Here is an 18,518-nt window from a genome sequence, read left to right as displayed (position 1 = left end):
TTCAGTATGTCTTTATAAACAAATGATATAGCCTCGTAGCTGTACCGTCATGTTGTACCGTAGTTTTCGCACTATAAGGCGCAAAAATCTCAAATCTCAAAAATGGTCCATGCACCTTCTTGTCGTGCTTACTGACCTCCAACCAGTTTAATGCGGCACAAAATAGCACGTATTAAGAGACAAGTTTACGCACGAGATGATGCAAAAGAACTCGACATGAACGAATCGACAGGACGGAAGCGGAGGAAGCAACCGGATGATCTGATGTTCTGAAGAAGACCAAACAGAGTTTGTGAGGGAACAAAAGGAGATGAATAAAGTTGGAGTAAAGTGATCCCTCGCTATAATGCGGTTTACTTTTCACGGTTTCACTACTTCATAGATTTGCATGGTGCATTGTGTTCTGCATTCTGATTGGCTAAAAAGTCACTCCGCTTCTTCTCTACCTGTGCGTCAATAACGTCGCAGTTTAATATGTACACGTACGTAAAACAGCTTGACAAATTGACATGACGTACGTGCAAATTCTCTTGCAATTTCCAGTTTCTCTAAAACCCATAATGTTGACAAAACGCTCTGGAGCGACAAAAGGGCCCAAAAGTTAGCGGAAGATGCTATCTATGGCAGATAGAGTTAAACTTCTGGACATGCTAAGGGAAGCTAAAAGCTATGCGGCTGTAGGTCGGCATTACGGAATGAATGAATCTTCCGTTCGTTCCGTAAAGAAGGAAGAAAAAAACATCAGGACGACAGCAGCGATGTATAAAAAGTTTTTAATTGTGTAATTATTGTAAAAAAAAATGAAAGTTTCTACTTCATGGATTTTGCCTATCAAGGGTTTACCGTCCTGGCAGTGGAGCTGGAGTCTGTGGTGCAGGTGTCAGAGAAGCTCCTCAGCATCATGGACAACGTCCATCACCTCCTGCATGGACACTGACGTCCTGTCAGAGCTCTTTCAGTCGTAGATTGAAACCCCCAAGGAGCTCCACTGAACGCCACAGGAGGTCTTTCCTACCTGAGGCTATCAGACTTTTTAATTCCTCTTCCTCTTTAATTAATCTTCAAATCTTTGTACTTTAAGACCTTAAAACACTTGACAGCCTTAACCTTGACAATTTATATTTTATTGTATTTCTTATTCTCCCTCCTTCCTACTATGATCTATTATTGTTATGTTTTTTGCTTGAAACTCTGGCACAACAATTTCCTTCGGGATAAGTAAAGTTGTTCTCATCTCATCTCAGAAATTTAACTTTTCTCTTTCAGGACTTTTTACTGCGCTGATGCCCCAGATCAGGTTAGGCACCAAGTTAGGCTATGCAGTGTGTGTGTGTGTGTGTGTGTGTACATTTTTGTCTTTAAAAAAAAAAAAAAAACTAACCCTAGCTTACTGTTCTGTATATTTCCTATGCATCTTGTATTTGCAAGAGTCATTTGCAGTGCTTATGTCCTCTATTGTAAGTCTCTTTGTAATGTAATGTAATGTAAATACTGAGCTATTGATGTGGGTGCAGTTCCCCTCCCGTCCACTAGGTGGCAGTAGCGAGCAGCGCCTCCGTCGTGGAAGAAGAGCCTCCAGCATCAGCACCAGCATCTCCTCCATCCATCCATCCATCCCTCCTCCTCCTCCTCCTCCTCCTCCTCTCTGCAGATCGTCGGCCTGCTCCTCTTCCTCCTCTTCTCCTCTTCTTCTCCTCGCCATGGACAACTCCGGCAAGGAGAAGGAGGCCATGCAGCTGATGGCCGAGGCCGACAAGAAGGTCAAGGCGTCCGGATCCTTCCTGGGCGGGATGTTCGGGTGAGCGTGGGAGGACGGGTGGGGGGTGGGGGGTGGGGGGGGTGCGTGGAAATAAAAACAAAAAAATAAAAAAACAAAAAACACGCCGTCACGGTGGTGACGTTACGTAACGTTTCCCCGCACACGAGCTTCTGCGCTGCGTTCATTGGCTGCGTTTTTTTTTTTTCCTGACTCGCGTGTCCGTGGGTCGTTTTTACCCCCCCCCCCCTCCACAGACTCTGCATTGCGTGCGCCCGTGCGCGCGCATATTTATTGATCGATCGACGGATCGATGATGGCGATCGCGCGCGCGCAGACCGGTGGAGGGGGGGGGGGGTCACGTGACCAACGTCTTGTGAGTTAAATTAAATATAAATTTAAAATATTCACGTTGGAAGATGGATATAAAAAATAAATAAATACAAATTAATTGTCAAATATTTTTTTAGAATTAGATTGTAAACGAAAAATATTCAAATATAAGGAGGTGAAATAAATCTAAAAATGTAAATATTGACAGCAAACAGGCGGGTTGGAGTGGATCTGCAGAGTCACTATTTATTGATCGATCAGCTGATCAGACGCAGGATCAGAGGTCTGCGCTGTCGCTAGGCATCCTCTCCATCTTCTCCATCTTCAGTCCAAAACCAGTCAGCAGGTCCAGGAGGGGATGAGATGGTCTGATGATTGACAGCTGACCCTTCTCAGTTAAGCCCCGCCTCTTGTCAATGACAGTGAGATTGGCTCCGCCCCCTTGTGTGCAGATTAGGATTATATCATGGGATGGAAAAGGATTTGGGAAATAAAGAGTCAATAAAGACTTTATCCTCAAACCCCCCCCCCCCCCCACACACACACACACACAGGTCCAAGCCCAATGGACCTGATGTTGTCTGATCTGTGTGTGTGTAATCTTAAACCTGAAAAAAAAAATATATATTACCCACTATTGTAAATTGTTATAATTTATCTGTATATATGTTCATAAATGTGCAATATTTCATAACAGCTACATGTACAATATTTTTTCATGCACTCTTTATCTTTCACTTGGTACTTAAGACCTTAAGACACTTCATAGTTTTCACTTGTTACTTTCACTTTATAGTTTATTTGTAGTTCTTAGTCTCCCTTTTTTTAACTGTTTATACAATTTTCTACTACTATTTATTATTGTTATATTTTTCTTGTAACTCTGGCACAACAATTTCCTTTGAGATAAATCGGGTTCTTCTTATTCTTCTTACTCTTAAAAGGGGGAACCACAAAGTGGAGGATGCTTGTGAAATGTACGCCAGAGCTGCCAATATGTTCAAGATGGCTAAGAACTGGAGTGGTAGGACACACACACACACACACACACACACACAGAAACACGCATACACACACACTCACTAGTGACATCACATGTAACATCATCATACCTGTGTGTGGCGGCTCAGTTCCTGTGGAGAAACTGACTTTGACATTAATTTGTTTGTGTTTTTGTGTGTGTGTGTGTGTTGTGTGTGTGTTGTGTGTGTGTGTGTAGCTGCAGGGAACGCGTTCTGCCAGGCCGCCCGGCTCCACATGCAGCTTCAGAACAAACTGGATTCGGCCACCAGCTTCGTTGACGCCGGCAACGCTTACAAGAAGGCCGACCCCCAGGGTGAGAGCACACACACACACACACACACACACACACACACACACGCAGGATGCAGCATGGGGTCGTGTGAAGGTGAGATGGTTTTTCAGTGTGTTTCCAAAATGGCTGCCTTGTTTGTGTTCATATGTATAAACCAGTGGAACGTTGTGTTCAAGGACCTCGGGAAAAATGGCTTTCATTTGTTATTATAAACCTTAAATTTCTCGTTATAATCGTCCCTTTATCCCATTTTGTGCCTGTTCCCTTTTGCTATGTCATGGATGTTGGATCAGATGTGTTGGGTTGGGTAACGCACACTTGTTAGCACGTTAGCAGGTTAGCACCTTAGCACGTTAGCACATAAGCTGTCGCTGCTGAATTTCTTGTTTTGTTTTTTTTTTTCTCCTCCACTTCACCTCCAGAGGCCATCAACTGTCTAAACCAGGCCATCGACATCTACACCGATATGGTGAGTCCGCCCCGCTCAGTCATGTGACCCTCCCGGTGGACGCTAAAGCTCCTGCCCCCTTCCAGGGCCGCTTCACCATCGCCGCCAAGCACCACATCACCATCGCCGAGATCTACGAGTCAGAGCTGGTCGACATCGAGAAGGTACCGCGGCGGCTTCCTGTCACTTCCTGTTTCCAACCATTCACTCAGGAGGAAACTGGAGAACCCTGAGGAACCGCACACAGACATGGGGAGAACATGAAGGCTCCAACCAGGAACCTTCTGGGCGTGAGGAGGAGGAGCTAACCGTTCCCGCCTGATGTGCCGCCTGGAAAAAAATAACAAAAATAACAAATGGGTCATAATTAAATATTCATTCTGGCATCCGTTTTTTTTATCGAGGAGCCTCATTTGGGTCAACCAGCAGGAGATGGCTGAGATCAAGGCCCCCTTCAGCCTGGTTGCCGTGGTAACGAGACTCTGTTTGTTTTCAGGCCATCGCCCACTACGAGCAGGCGGCCGATTACTACAAGGGGGAGGAGTCAAACAGGTGAGGGGGGGCGTCATGGAGAATGTTAGCATAGCGGCTAACGGGTGTGTTGTTGTTTTGGTACCTGACCCTTTATGTGTGTGTGTGTGTGTGTGTGTGTGTGCTCCAGTTCAGCCAACAAGTGTCTCCTGAAGGTGGGCCACTACAGCGCCCAGTTGGAGCAGTACCAGAAGGCCATCGAGATCTACGAGCAGGTGAGATCCCCCAGATCAGCATCCTGGATTAGGATTGGGATTAGGATCTTTTTATTTGAAAGCATACATGTTTGGGGTTCCCAAATAAGTATCTGGAGTCTGAGATGATTAGATCTCCCTGTCTGATTGACACCTGATCGGTTCAGGTTAAGCCCCGCCCCCTTGTGATGGGGTGTAAGCATCTGGATGATTTTTGTGTGTGTGTGTGTGTGTGTGTGTGTGTGCCTGCCTGCCAGGTTGCCATGAGCACCATGGACAACCCCCTGTTGAAGTACAACGCCAAAGAGTACTTCTTCAAGGCCTCTCTGTGCCACTTCATCGTGGATGAGCTGAACGCCAAGGTAATCCGGCGACGCCTATCCGGCCATGTGACCTCGGCCACCTGCCGCCACACTCTCACCAACTTCCTGTCTACGTCTGCGTTTCAGCTGGCCATCGAAAAGTACGAGGAGATGTTTCCTGCCTTCTCAGACTCCAGAGAGCTGAAACTGCTGAAGGTAACCTTGATGTTGTAAGGCCTTTTTCCTGGGATCTCTCTTGTTTCTATGACATTTGAAGGACTCTGTCCTCCTTTTCTTTGTTACATTTTTATCATAATTTTGGACCAGAAAAGATACTGTTGAATCAGGCAGGTTTTTCACTGAGGTAAGGAGGGAAGGTAAGAGAAAGGATTAAGAGAAGGGAAGGGAAGGGAAGGGAAGGGAAGGGAAGGGAAGGGAAGGGAAGGGAAGGGAAGGGAAGGGAAGGGAAAGGAAGGGAAGGGAAGGGAAGGGAAGGGAAGGGAAGGGAAGGGAAGGGAAGGGAAGAAGGCAAAGTAAAGTTAGGAAAGGTAAGAAGGTAAGTTAAGGAAAAATTAGGAAAAGTAAGGTAAACTAAGGTGATGTTAGTAAAGGGAAGGAGGTAAGGTAGGTAGGGTACTGTAAGGTAAGGTGAGCTTAGGAAAAGGAAGGAGGGGTGCGGTATGGTAAGGTAAGGTTCGATGAGCTAAGATAAGGTAAAGGGAAGTGAAGGAAAGGACATGAGGTAAGGTAAGATTAAATAAGGTAAGATAAGGAAAGGAAATGTAAGGTAAGGAAAGTTTAGGTAAGCAAAGCTCAGGGAAAGTAATGTTAGTAAAAGGAAGTGAAGGAAAGGGAAACAAGTAAGTTATTGTACTTTAAGGTTAGGAAAGAAAGGGGTGTACGGTTAGGGCAGGTAAGGAGGTACGGTATGGTTAGGTTGGTAAAGGGAGAGAGGTAACATAAGGTAAGGTAAGGAATTGTTGGAACATGTAAGGTAAAACAAGGTAATGTTAGAAAAGGGAAGGAGGTAAGCTAGGATAGGGTACTGTGAGGTAAGGGGAGCTAAAGGTAAGGTAGGGTATGGTACTATAAGGTGAGGGAAACTCAGGTAAGCTAGGATAGGGTACTGTGAGGTAAGGGAAGCTAAGGTAAGGTAAGGAAGGGTACTGTGAGGTAAAGGAAGCTAAGATAAGGTAGGGTAGGGTACTGTGAGGTAAGGGAGGCTAAGGTAAGGTAAGGTCGGGTACTGTGAGGTAAGGGAAGCTAAGGTAAGGTAGGGTAGGGTACTGTGAGGTAAGGGAGGCTAAGGTAAGGTAGGGTAGGGTACTGTGAGGTAAGGGAAGCTAAGGTAAGGTATGGTAGGGTACTGTGAGGTAAGGGAAGCTAAGATAAGGTGATTGAGGTAAGCTAACATCAGATAAAGTAAGCTAAGGTAAGGAAAGGCCATAAGGTAAGGTACCATCTTACTAGTCGATTAAGTGACAAGCAAAACCCACAGCTTGGCTCTGGTCCTCCTGCAGAACCTGCTGGAGGCCCACGAGGAGCAGAACAGCGAGGCCTTCACGGAGGCGGTGAAGGAGTTCGACTCTGTGTCGCGCCTGGACCAGTGGCTGACCACCATGTTGCTCCGCATCAAGAAGACCATCCAGGACGACGGCGGCGACCTCAAATAGACTCCGCCCACCGCCAGAGGGAGGGAGGGGCCGGGACGGTCGGACGGAGATTGTAATGACACCACAGAAGAAGAAGAAGAAGAAGAAGAAGCTGCTGCAGCGGTGGGATGAGGAGTGTGTACATATCAGTCTGCATGTGACCCCCAGCCAGCTACACATCACCTTTGACCTCTAGACGACCTTGTGACCCCCGCAGTATTGTTTTCGCTACACAGAACTAGAGAGAAAAGGTGTGTGTGCCAGTGTGTGTGTGTGTGTGTGTGTGTGTGTGTGTGTGTGTAATCTACTATTTGGTGGGTAAATTATAATAATAATAATCAAGTGTTGTAAAGGGATTATTATGTTATTTATGATATTTGTCGTTGATACTGAAGATGTTGATTGTATGTCACAGAGCTGTGTTAGGACCCCCCCCACCCCACGTGTTGCTATGGAAACGCGTTGATTTAACTTTTGATGACACGCCAGGATTTTTAATCCTTGTGTTCAACTCGATATTTGATATTTTTCTCTGTTCAAATATTTCTGATTTAATTCATATATATATACATATATCTCCATATATACATATATTATTATTATTAGTATTATTAATTTATTATTACTGTTCTAACTGCACTATGCCACACTGAGTTTTTAAATTATTTAAAATGAACAAATTAATGGAGATGGGGAAAAAATATCAGGGTGAAAACCTGACATTCTTTCAAAAGACTATTTTTCTACACATTATTTATTTTAATTTAAAAAAAAAATTAACTTTGAAAAATATTAAAAATAAAGAGCTGAATTCAGAGGTGAAAACCAACCCGTCAGGTTGGGTAAGTTAGTTCAATAAACTCTCAAGTTTAATCCAAAAATCACAACGTGACTTTAAAAGTCATTGTTTTCTTTCGTGTTTTTAACCCCCGCCTCTTGGCGGCGACGTCGTCTCGTTCTGATTGGCCGCTTGGCCCGCGTCCCCGCCGTTGCCGTGCATGTCCGCCGTCCTGTCGTTGTCCCGTGTCTCCGTGTCGATGTGTTGAATGTGAGGAGACACGCGTGTCGTCTGCCGTGGAGTCTGTGAACCAGTAGAAAAGCAGCTGAAATAAAACCGTCATCGAACCCCCAAACCTCACGGCCTTTTCCTCTGTCCGCCTCACCTTACACACACCTGTCAATCAATTCATATAGAGACATTCACCCATCTGGACAATACGGGCCTGCAATGAACCTCCTGCAGGCTTTGTGCTACCGAGAACCCGCAGGAGGAGGAGGCGCCGACGTGTGAATGTCTCTAGATTACGTTAGTTTAATTTTTTAGTTTAAAAAGTTTATACGGACAGTGTACAATTACATTAAGCACAGAGGCAGAGATGTTTGTACCAGATTGTAGCTCATAGCTAATTTCCATCTGTAGTCCTGGGAAGACAATACAAATATAATCTGTACAAATAGACAATATATATAAAATATATACATAGGCAATAAAATAACTATACAATATGTAAACAGGCAATAAAATAAGTAAAACCCAAGTTGAAAGTGATATTTTTGTGAGAAGTAAGCCCCCGCGTGCCTGCTAACCAGTATAGATACATGAATGAGTGAATTAGTTCCCTTATTCTTTTTAATAATCATAGGAAAAGTGATGTGTAAGCGCTAATACACCCTCAAGTTTAGTATTGAAATGATCAGGAAATTACAAAGTATTAATAAAAAAAAAATCAGTCACACGAAACAAAGTTAAAATTTGCCAAAAAAATAGAAAAAAAAATAGGAGCAAAACAAAAACTTCTCTTGAAGGACACCCGAGCGAGAACTACATTACCCAGAATGCATTGCGTCAGGCGTCTTGATCCGCGCACTCGTCCTTCCGGTGTGGCGGCACACGCTTGTAGCTCCGTCGCAGTGGACGTCTGTTGTGTCCTGTTAAGTGTCAACTGTATATAGTCAGCGTCACGTATCTTTTCTTTTTAAATTGTTTTAAATCCGTAGTGTGTCTCTGACGGGGGAGAGAGCCACACGCCGCCAAGATGCCGCGAATTATGATAAAAGGAGGCGTTTGGCGCAACACCGAGGTACGTGTTTACATGGCTAGCAGCTTTAGCGGGATGCTAACCGCTAACTGTAAAACCACAACTTTAGCTAGCAGCATGCTAGCTACAAACTTTTCACATTTAAGGACGTTATTAGTCCACACGGATGCGGGACGGTTATTTCTTGGCTTCTATGAAGTTTAAGTACTCACTAGCTTGGTAATTACGAAATGCTTTGCGGATAATTATACATTATTAACCGATGACTTAGTTGGTAGCGTCATTAGCAAACATTGCTGCAGTCCGACGGCAAAAACTAGCTTGGACCCCAAAGATGCGACATCTAATCACTAGAGAAGAACTATGTTTAATAAATATGATACGACTGGTCTACGAATTATTTTAGCGGGGTGCACATTTGCATCGCTGTTGATCCAGTCATGATAAGATATAAGGCAAGATATACCTGTATTCAAGCTATGCCAAATTATATCTAGCGTAGTAATTATATATACTGCAATTGACACTACGATAATCTACACTCGAAAGAGAGAAAACTACTAAATTTTTAGTTACTTGTGAAGCAATCCAGTTTAATATGAACCTAGTAAATAGGACTATGTTATTGGCCATTCATTTTTCTGCCGATAAGCGTGTGTCTCAGTTTGCTGAGGATCATCAGATAGCATTAATGCAATTGCACTTCCCATCATTCACCCAGGATGAGATCCTCAAGGCGGCCGTGATGAAATATGGGAAGAATCAATGGTCTCGAATCGCCTCTCTTCTGCATCGCAAGTCCGCCAAACAGTGTAAAGCGAGATGGTGAGTCTGTACTTTGTGTGTGAAGCTGTTGGGGAGAGTGGCCTGTAGCACATTTGACATGACCTTGGAGGTGCTGTTTCCGTTCTCCTTCACGCATCGGAGTCTACCTTTATCCGCAAGAAGGTTGTGATTCACCTGTCGAGGTAAAAAGCCGCTCGGGCGGTGTTCTGTGCGCAGGTACGAGTGGCTGGACCCCAGCATCAAGAAGACGGAGTGGTCCAGGGAGGAGGAGGAGAAGCTGCTCCACCTGGCCAAGCTGATGCCCACGCAGTGGAGGACCATCGCCCCCATTATCGGACGAACGGCGGCCCAGTGTCTGGAGCACTACGAGTACCTGCTGTACGTCCTCCAGGCTCAGATCTCCCTCACCAGCCCCGTTCAGCATGCTGGATATTTCAATGTGCTCACGGCACGTGTGTGTGTTTATGTGTGTGTTTTAGAGACAAAGCGGCTCAGAGAGATCATGAGGAGGAGGTGGGAGAAGATCCCCGGAAGCTGAAGCCGGGCGAGATCGACCCCAACCCTGAAACCAAACCGGCCCGGCCCGACCCGGTCGACATGGACGAAGGTGCCGGTCCTGCTGGTTCCTTTGGGGTTACCAGTCTCACTCATCTGGTGTATATAAATCTATATATGTGTGTGTGTGTGTGTGTGTGTGTGTGTGTGTAGATGAGCTGGAGATGCTGTCCGAAGCCAGGGCTCGACTTGCTAACACACAAGGCAAGAAGGCCAAGAGGAAGGCAAGAGAGAAGCAGCTGGAGGAGGCCAGGTCAGACACACACACACACACACACACACACACACACACACACACACACACACACACACACCAGAGATGATTCATTACAGATTATCATAGTAGATACTTAGTAATAGCACTATATAATAGTAGTGGTTTAGTCATTTACCTCCAGTGTAATATTGTATAGTGCAATTCTTACAGCAAATGAAGCAGCAAAGTAAGGCACTGCAGAGTATTGGAATATTTGCTATATTATTGTAGACCAGGGTTTTGGCAACCTGCGGCTCTTTGACCCCTCTGACACGGCTCCCCGAAAATAACTGACCAGTATTTAATTAAAATGTACTGTATTTTAGTTTGTTCATTTTTAAAATGTCATTTTAAATTTGAAGATTATGGTGATCTTAAAACCTCTAAATAGAACGTATTAAAATATTTTGGTCAATCTTAATGACAGCACGCGACAGTAAAAGGATGGCCACACACACACACACACACACACACACACACACAGAGGAGTATATTTGGTTTTCGTTTCAGTTCAGCTTTTTTTTCATAAATACTGCATACTTTATAATTTCTACTGTCCCACTGTACAGTATTTGCATACATATTGCCATTTGTACTGTGCTATTTTACCTTTTTTCCTTCAATGTTTATATTTGCATGAATATATGCCAGTTACAAGCGCGTACAATAGATTTTCACTCACAACTCCGCTGCCAGCGCATTCTGCACGTATTTAATATTATCACAAAGCCCGTTGTAACCCAGTCGTCGTTAACCGAGTGGGGACAACCAGTACTTACACTTTATGGGACTAGACTATCCAGTATTACATTCTGCTATATTATATTGACTAGTCTGTCAAATACTAAATTTTACCACACTACACTTAACTGTACTACACTACAATGTGCTTATACTATATTGGTCTCGTCCAGGGGTCGGCAACCTTTAACACTCAAAGAGCCATTTGGACCCGGTTTCCTTGGAAAAGAAAACACTGGGAGCCGCAATTACTTTTTGACGTCTAAAATAAAGGAACCATTGTATATATTGGTTTTATTACCTTTACCCTTTGTACAAACAAGTGTGTCGTGTGTTGCTTCTGAAATTCACACAGTATTGCGGAGAAAATTCAATTTTATTTATGTAATGAACCCATTTTGAGCTTTGGGCTTTCAGAGCGTGTAGCAGAGCCTTGACCTGAATTTTAAAAATAAATCGGGAAAAAATCACTGTCAGTAAACAATAGAAAATAATTATTTGCAAAATATCTTCATAAATATTAATTTTACCTGGTTTATGGGACTTCTGCTCCTGAACTTCTGCGCACAGCATCTGCAAATCGGGACTTTACCGGCTGGCGGGTATACCGGCGAGTGTGACGTTATTTTGAGCGGCGAAAAATAATAAATATAATTTTATCTAATATTTTAAGATCACAATAATCTTCTAACTTAGAACTAAAAGTTAAAAGAAGGAATTAACACAAATGAAATAGACTTCAATTAAATATATATAATGTATTTTCCCAAGCCACTCGGAGCCGCGGGTTGCCGACCCCTGGACTAGTCAAACTATACCACGCAACACTGCACTTAACAATAGTAGCATATACTATCCTGTACACAGTGTGTGTGTGTGTGTGTGTGTGTGTGTTTCCCCCACATTCTCAGCCTGTCTTTTTCCCACATTGAAGCTAGTGATGAGCTCCAGAGTCAGGCGTGAGCCGAGGGGTCTGGCGACAGGCCGTGTCGTCCCCGGCTGACTGTGTTTGGTCCGCAGGCGTCTGGCCGCCCTGCAGAAGCGCCGCGAGCTGAGAGCCGCCGGGATCAACGTCCAGAGGAAGAGGAAGAAGAAGAGGGGGGTGGACTACAACGCAGAGATCCCCTTCGAGAAGAAGCCGGCGCCGGTAACCCCTTCGACCGTTCCTCTCGTTCCGCCGAACACCTTCCGTTTCAAAGCGTGACGGCACCCTCTTGTGGCGTGAAGGGCTTCTACGACACCAGCATGGAGCAGTACGACCCCCTGGAGCCCAACTTCAAGCGTCTACGGCAGCAGCATCTGGACGGCGAGCTGCGCAAGTACGTGCACGCGCCGGCCGGTTTGGGTTAGGAGGAAATAACAACCTGGAGAGGTTGGGAGGAGGTCTGACCCGTAATCTGTGTGCAGCGAGCGCGAGGACCGTGACCGCAAGAAGGACAAGCAGAAGATCAAGAAGAAGAAGGACAGCGATCTGCCGTCGGCCATCCTGCAGACCAGCGGCGTGGCGGAGTTCACCAAGAAGCGATCCAAGCTGGTCCTGCCCGCCCCGCAGGTACCTGCACTCACACCTCCCTGTGGAGGCCCCTGGAAGCCCTGAACGTGCCCTGAATCTGAGGTCACCTCGCGTTTGCTGGAACCCTAAGACATAAAAGATTTTGATCAAGATCTAATTACGTTTTTTAATTTATTGTTTTTTTTTTTTTTTTTTTAACTTTTTATTAATAGAAAATGTAGCGTTATGTTTTTTTTCAGATTTTTAGAAAACTTATTTTGTATTTTAATGATTTTAGCCATTTCTCAAATTGTTTCTCATTTTGAATTTTACCTTTATACTTTCATGGATTTGGTTTCATTCATTTCTTTTTATTTAATATTGAGATTTTTTTCACATAAATTCAAACATATTTAAAATATTTGATTCATTTTTTGAGATATTTATTAGACTTGATTTTCTGTCTACCCAAAAATGTATCGTTTTTTTCTAAAAGTATTTTTAATATTTTAATTCCATACATTTTTAATTTCAAAAGTGATTCATGTGTTATTTTGAAAAAAAACAGACAGGTTTTTGTTTCCATGTTTTGTTAAAAAATGTCAATTTTTCTCTCCGTGAAATATTTTAAAACATTAATTTAGAAGTCGAGGACTTTTCATATATTTCGTGGTTTCTCTCAGTTTTATTTGTAAATATCAAATCAAATATTTGATAATTTAAGTGTGTGTTAACAAAATACATGAGAGGGCGTGTCTATATGAGGCCCTCTGATTGGTCCAGGGAAAGCCCCGCCTCTCATCTAGAGACAGCCAGGATAGACTCCGCCCCTTCGGGTCTAGAAGAGGAACAATCTAGATATAATCCCGTTCTGGCGTTTCGATCAAAGATGTCTAACTCGCGCTGGTCACGTGACCCCTTCGGGGTCGTTTCCATAGTAACGGGCTCCGTCTCCCCTCAGATCAGCGACGCGGAGCTGGAGGAGGTGGTGAAGCTGGGCGTGGCCAGCGAGGTCGCTCGCCAGGCCGCCGAGGAGGCCGACGGCGGCAACTCGGCGTCGTCGGCGCTGCTGTCGGAGTACAGCATCACCAACGCCGTGCCGGGCGGGCTGAGGACGCCGCGCACGCCCGCCGCCCAGGACCGCATCCTGCAGGTGAGGACGCCGCTCGCACGGGCGCGGGGGGGCGGAGCTCCCGGCCTGACTCCGCCCCTCCCCGCACCTGCGCACAGGAAGCCCAGAACCTGATGGCGCTCACCAACATCGACACGCCGCTGAAGGGCGGCCTGAACACGCCGCTGCACGAGAGCGACTTCAGCGGCGTGACGCCGCAGAGGCAGCAGGTCCAGACGCCCAACACCGTCCTCAGCACGCCCTTCAGGTCAGCTCCAAACATCTCACACACACACACACACACACACACACACACCAGAAGCTTCACACTGCATGGAACCTCCATGTTCTCCTCCTGGCATGTTCTATCCATGTTCTCCTCCTGGTATGTTCTGTCCATGTTCTTCTCCTCCTGGCATGTTCTGTCTATGTTCCCTCCATGTTCTCCATGTTCTCCCCCTGGTTCTCCTCTGTGTCTCCCCATGTTGTGTCCATGTGTCTTTGTGTCCTGGCTGTGGAGGTCCAGACGTGGTCTCCTGGAACCTCCTCTGACCCTGTGGTTGTGTGACAGGACCCCAGGTCCTGCCCCGGGTTCAGAAGGTCTGACCCCTCAGGCCGGGGGGGCGCTGACCCCCCGCGGGGCGCCGACCCCGGGCCTGACCCCGGGCCTGACCCCGGGCCGGACGCCGCTGCGAGACAAACTCAACATCAACACGGAGGAGCAGATGGTGGACCCCGCCTTCGCCAAACACCTGGTGAGAAGACCGGATTAACACAGATTACCTCTGCAGGCCTCCTGGATTGAAACAGATTACACACCGCCCTGATCTGGATTAACACAGATTACAGCTTTTAAACTGCACGCCTTAATCCACCTCAAAGTGAACACACACATCATCCAGAATAACAGATTATTCCCTTCAACTGGGCAGGGATTATCTGGATTAACGCAGGTTACACCTTTGTGCTGCACACCTCTGACCACCTGGAGCCATACAGATTACACACTGACGTGATCCAGATTACCACAGATTATGCTTTTGGATGAAGCGGATTATCTGGATTAAAACATTCTACAGTATTAAATCCCACAACTTCATATATGTTGATTCATAGATCAACCTGGGATTATTCCGATTCGAGTCATCTATTAATATGCAATTAATCTGGTTTAATCTGGTCTATGGCTGTAAAATGACACCAATTATCTAGATTAAGAAAGATTATATCTCACACACCTCAATTAATACAGACCAGACACCTAAATTATCTGGAATAACACAGATTAGGCCTTTAAATCCCGTTCCCTGGTCTATTTTGATGAGATGAAACACCAAACTGTCTGGAGTCATTCAGATTAAGATATGTGTTAACATGGAATTCATTGGGATTAGCACACATTGTGGACACAAATGAGGTAGATTAATACAGATGACCTGGATTAGCACCGGTTACACACACACTATCTGGATTAAGACAGATGCCCCCTTTAATGGGAAACAGGTAATCTGGATTAACACAGATAATGCTTTTTAGATTGCACACCTGTGTTTACCTCAATTAACACAGATTAATCTTGAAAATCCACTCCTTCATATTTGTATTCAGATTAAACGCCTGAATGAATCTAGATTCAATTTTATACATATGATAATATCTAATTCATCTGGATTAACACAGATTATGCCTTGTAGATTGCACACCTGTGTTTACGCCAATTAACACAGATTACACACCCAGATTATCTATATTAATGGATAACGGAGAAACGGATTATGCCTTCCCGACGGCCTCAACACAGATTAGACACCTCAGATTATGTGGATTAAAACAGATTACACCTCCGGCCTCTGCGGTCAATCCGGATCCGATCAAGGTCAAACCGCTGGTTTTTACTGTGGATTAGGGGCATGGCTAATCCTCTGTGTGTGTGTGTGTGTGTGTGTGTGTGTGTGTGTGTGTGTGTGTGTGTGTGTCAGCAAAGGGAGAGCCTGCAGCAGCTGCGTCAGGGCCTGCAGGGCCTCCCGGCGCCCAAGAACGACTTCGAGATCGTCCTGCCCGAGAACGCAGAGAAGGAGCTGGAGGAGGCCGAGACGGACGGCGGCTACGTGGAGGACGCCGCCGACGTGGAGGCGCAGAAGCAGGTGCACCTCGACGACCATCGGAACGGCGGCGGCGGCGTCATCTGCGACGGACTAGCGCTCACAAGTGTGTGTGTGTGTGTTTGTGTTCCAGGCCCAGCGGGACGCAGAAAGGGAGAAGGAGTTGAAACTCCGACACACTTCGGTGCAGAGGAGTCTGCCCAGACCTACGGAGGTAACACACACACACACACACACACACACACACACACACACACACACACACACACACACACACACACACACACACACACACAACCCTGATCCTGAGAGTGCATTTCGAGATGAGCTCCAGGAAAATGGTGGCCAAAAAAAAAGGCCAGGACGCGGGTTGTTTTGGTGGTCCGTCGCCATGACGACGGTGGCCCCGCCCCCTCCCCGCCCGCAGGTGAACGAGTCGGTGCTGCGGCCGTCGTCCATGGATCCGCTGTCGGACCTGCAGCTGGCCGAGGAGCTGATCAAGCAGGAGATGATCACCATGCTGCACTACGACTGCCTGCACCACCCGGCGGGGGGCGGGGCTTCGGCGCCGCGCCTCAAGCCCAGAGGCCCCGCCTCCGCCTCCAACAACGCCGCGCACGTGGCCTACCTGGACGCGCACGCCTACAAGACGGTCAGCACGGAGGACATGGAGCAGGTGAGCGCCGTTACGACATTTTTATTTTATAGAAAATGATTTTTTTTTTTTTTATTTATGATATTTTATTTCATGCCTTTTATTGATTCAAAATTTTTCAGGTTTTGTATTTCATGTTTTGATCAAATAGTATTTTATTTTGAATTTGACTTTTCATGGATTTGGTTTATTTAAGATTGAGATTTTTTTTCCCATAATTTTAATTAAATTTTGAAATATTTCGCTGTTTCATTTTAAATGTTTGATTTAATTTTTTTAAATATTTATCGGACTTGACTTTGCTTTTTGTACCAGTGATCCTGTCATTTCCTGCAAGCGTTTTAATTTCATTTTAATTCCTTACATTTTTCAATGTGATTATTGATGCGTGTGTCAAAATCATCTTTTCATTTTTTCAATTTTCCTTCTTAGTGAATTTTTTCAAAACATTTTATATTTAAATGTAATAAAAAAAATATATATGCATATATATTTTATGTTTATATAATATGTATATATATCTGTTTGTATATTGATATAAAATTGAGGACATTTGATTTATTCTGTGGTTCCTCTCAGTTTTATCCGAAAATATTGAATCAAATATTTGAGCACATCAGCCGTGTGTGTGTGTGTGTGTGTGTGTGCGTGTGCGTGTGTGTGAGTGAAGGCAAAGGCCATCCTGGCGGGGGAGATGGAGGTGGTGAAGGTGGGGATGGGCCATGGAGATCTGAGCATGGAGGCCTACAGCCAGGTGTGGGAGGAGTGTTACGGACAGGTGAGCGCACACACACACACACACACACACACACACACACACCAGAATTCATTTTTAATAGAAGTGAAGGTTTGTTTTGAAGCCTCCACTCCCTGTGTGTTGTGAATCACATCCTGTCCCTTGGCTCCGCCCCCTGGCGGTCATGTGACCTCCCTCCCTCCGCAGGTGTTGTACCTGCCGGGTCAGAACCGATACACCCGAGCCAACCTGGCCTCCAAGAAGGACCGCATCGAGAGCCTGGAGAAGAAGCTGGAGGTGAGGACGGGAGGTCGGTGGTCGAGGGGGCGGAGTCACGTCGCTTGTCAATCAAACCGCGCCTCCTACCCCCCCTCCCATAGGTGAACCGGGGTCACATGACCGCCGAGGCCCGCAAAGCCGCCAAGCTGGAGAAGAAGCTGAAGATCCTGCTGGGCGGGTACCAGTCCCGGGCGCTGGGTCTCCTCAAGCAGCACGGCGAGCTGTGGGAGCAGGTATGACTCCGCCCCCTGCGCACGCCACGCCCCCGCCAACGCCGCCTCACGGGCTTCTCCGCACCTTCTGCCCGCCAGGTGGAGCAGGCGGCCACCGAGCTGCAGACCTTCAGCCAGCTGAAGAAGCAGGAGGACACAGCCATTCCCAGGAGGCAGGAGGTGAGCTCGCACGGGCAGCGACGTCCAAGCGCCAAACATTTCAGAACAAAAAACATTGTGTGTGTGTGTGTGTGTGTGTGTGTGTGTGTGTGTGTGTGTGTGTGTGTGTGTGTGTGTGTGGCAGGCGCTGCGGGAGGACGTGGAGCGGCAGATGGAGCGAGAGCGAGAGCTTCAGCAGAGATACGGCGAGCTGCTGATGGAGCGAGATGCCTTGCTCACCAGCACTCAGAAATACTGACACACACACACACACATCGTAAACGCCGCCGGTCCAGTTAAGCCCCGCCTCCGTGTTGCAGTGACCTCACCAGTTGAGCACGCTCAGTGCGCCTCCCCCTCCCGTCCTGTGTTTCCGTCGTCGTGACCAATAAAGTTTCTTCCAACGACGACCTTTGCTGTCGGTGTGATGTTTAGGCTCCGCCCCCTTCTACTTCTCCTTCTCCTTCCTCGATGTCAGGTTTTCCGTCCCTTCCTTTTCTGTCCACGTTTGTAGCGAGAGGCAAAAACGTCCCAGGAGATCACCTGAAGCTCTCCTGACCTCGCTGGAGAACATCTACCACCGCAGTCCACCTGAGAACCTGCCTCCATCACCACGGTGTCCCACGCCGCCACATCCTGCGGCCGCTGGTAGAAGAACTGAAGAACCGGTTCCATCCGATGGCGTCCGCCTGCTGAGCGGTCAACACGAGTCAGCAAGGTTCTACCAGGTTCTACCAGGTTCTACCAGGTTGCTGAAGGAAAATGGGACGGTGAGTGATCCAGTGCTGTCACACACGAACTGTTCACATGCTATGAATCAGTTTGAATCATTGATTCTTCATTGAATCTTTTGAGCCCTCTGAA

General features: G+C 46.3%; 2 protein-coding genes across 2 annotated transcripts; both read left to right on the top strand.

Annotated features, from left to right (window-relative positions):
• The first annotated feature begins 1,555 nt into the window (after window positions 1–1,555).
• Window positions 1,556–7,664, top strand: napba (N-ethylmaleimide-sensitive factor attachment protein, beta a). The gene is made up of 10 exons (XM_086175738.1): window positions 1,556–1,798; window positions 3,034–3,113; window positions 3,309–3,425; window positions 3,827–3,873; window positions 3,939–4,016; window positions 4,349–4,404; window positions 4,514–4,598; window positions 4,835–4,939; window positions 5,027–5,095; window positions 6,400–7,664. Exons 1-10 carry the CDS (start codon window positions 1,701–1,703, stop codon window positions 6,550–6,552), a joined length of 888 nt encoding a protein of 295 aa, XP_086031864.1. The 5' UTR covers window positions 1,556–1,700; the 3' UTR covers window positions 6,553–7,664.
• A 724-nt stretch (window positions 7,665–8,388) lies between these two features.
• cdc5l (CDC5 cell division cycle 5-like (S. pombe)) lies at window positions 8,389–18,064 on the top strand. Its single transcript, XM_086175678.1, has 19 exons — window positions 8,389–8,612; window positions 9,292–9,395; window positions 9,573–9,734; window positions 9,836–9,963; window positions 10,065–10,164; window positions 11,929–12,055; window positions 12,136–12,227; window positions 12,316–12,460; window positions 13,362–13,553; window positions 13,631–13,779; window positions 14,083–14,266; window positions 15,491–15,655; window positions 15,747–15,827; window positions 16,041–16,289; window positions 16,939–17,046; window positions 17,212–17,301; window positions 17,385–17,516; window positions 17,595–17,675; window positions 17,800–18,064. The coding sequence occupies exons 1-19, from the start codon at window positions 8,568–8,570 to the stop codon at window positions 17,911–17,913; spliced, it is 2,448 nt and encodes an 815-aa protein (XP_086031804.1). The 5' UTR covers window positions 8,389–8,567; the 3' UTR covers window positions 17,914–18,064.
• The last annotated feature ends 454 nt before the right edge of the window (window positions 18,065–18,518 follow it).

Source organism: Fistularia commersonii, chromosome 2, assembly GCF_037954325.1.
Source record: "Fistularia commersonii isolate RoL2024-O1a breed Wild chromosome 2, RoL_Fcom_v1.0, whole genome shotgun sequence".
Taxonomy (NCBI): domain Eukaryota; kingdom Metazoa; phylum Chordata; class Actinopteri; order Syngnathiformes; family Fistulariidae; genus Fistularia; species Fistularia commersonii.
This window is presented reverse-complemented; position numbering and strand designations above follow the sequence as displayed.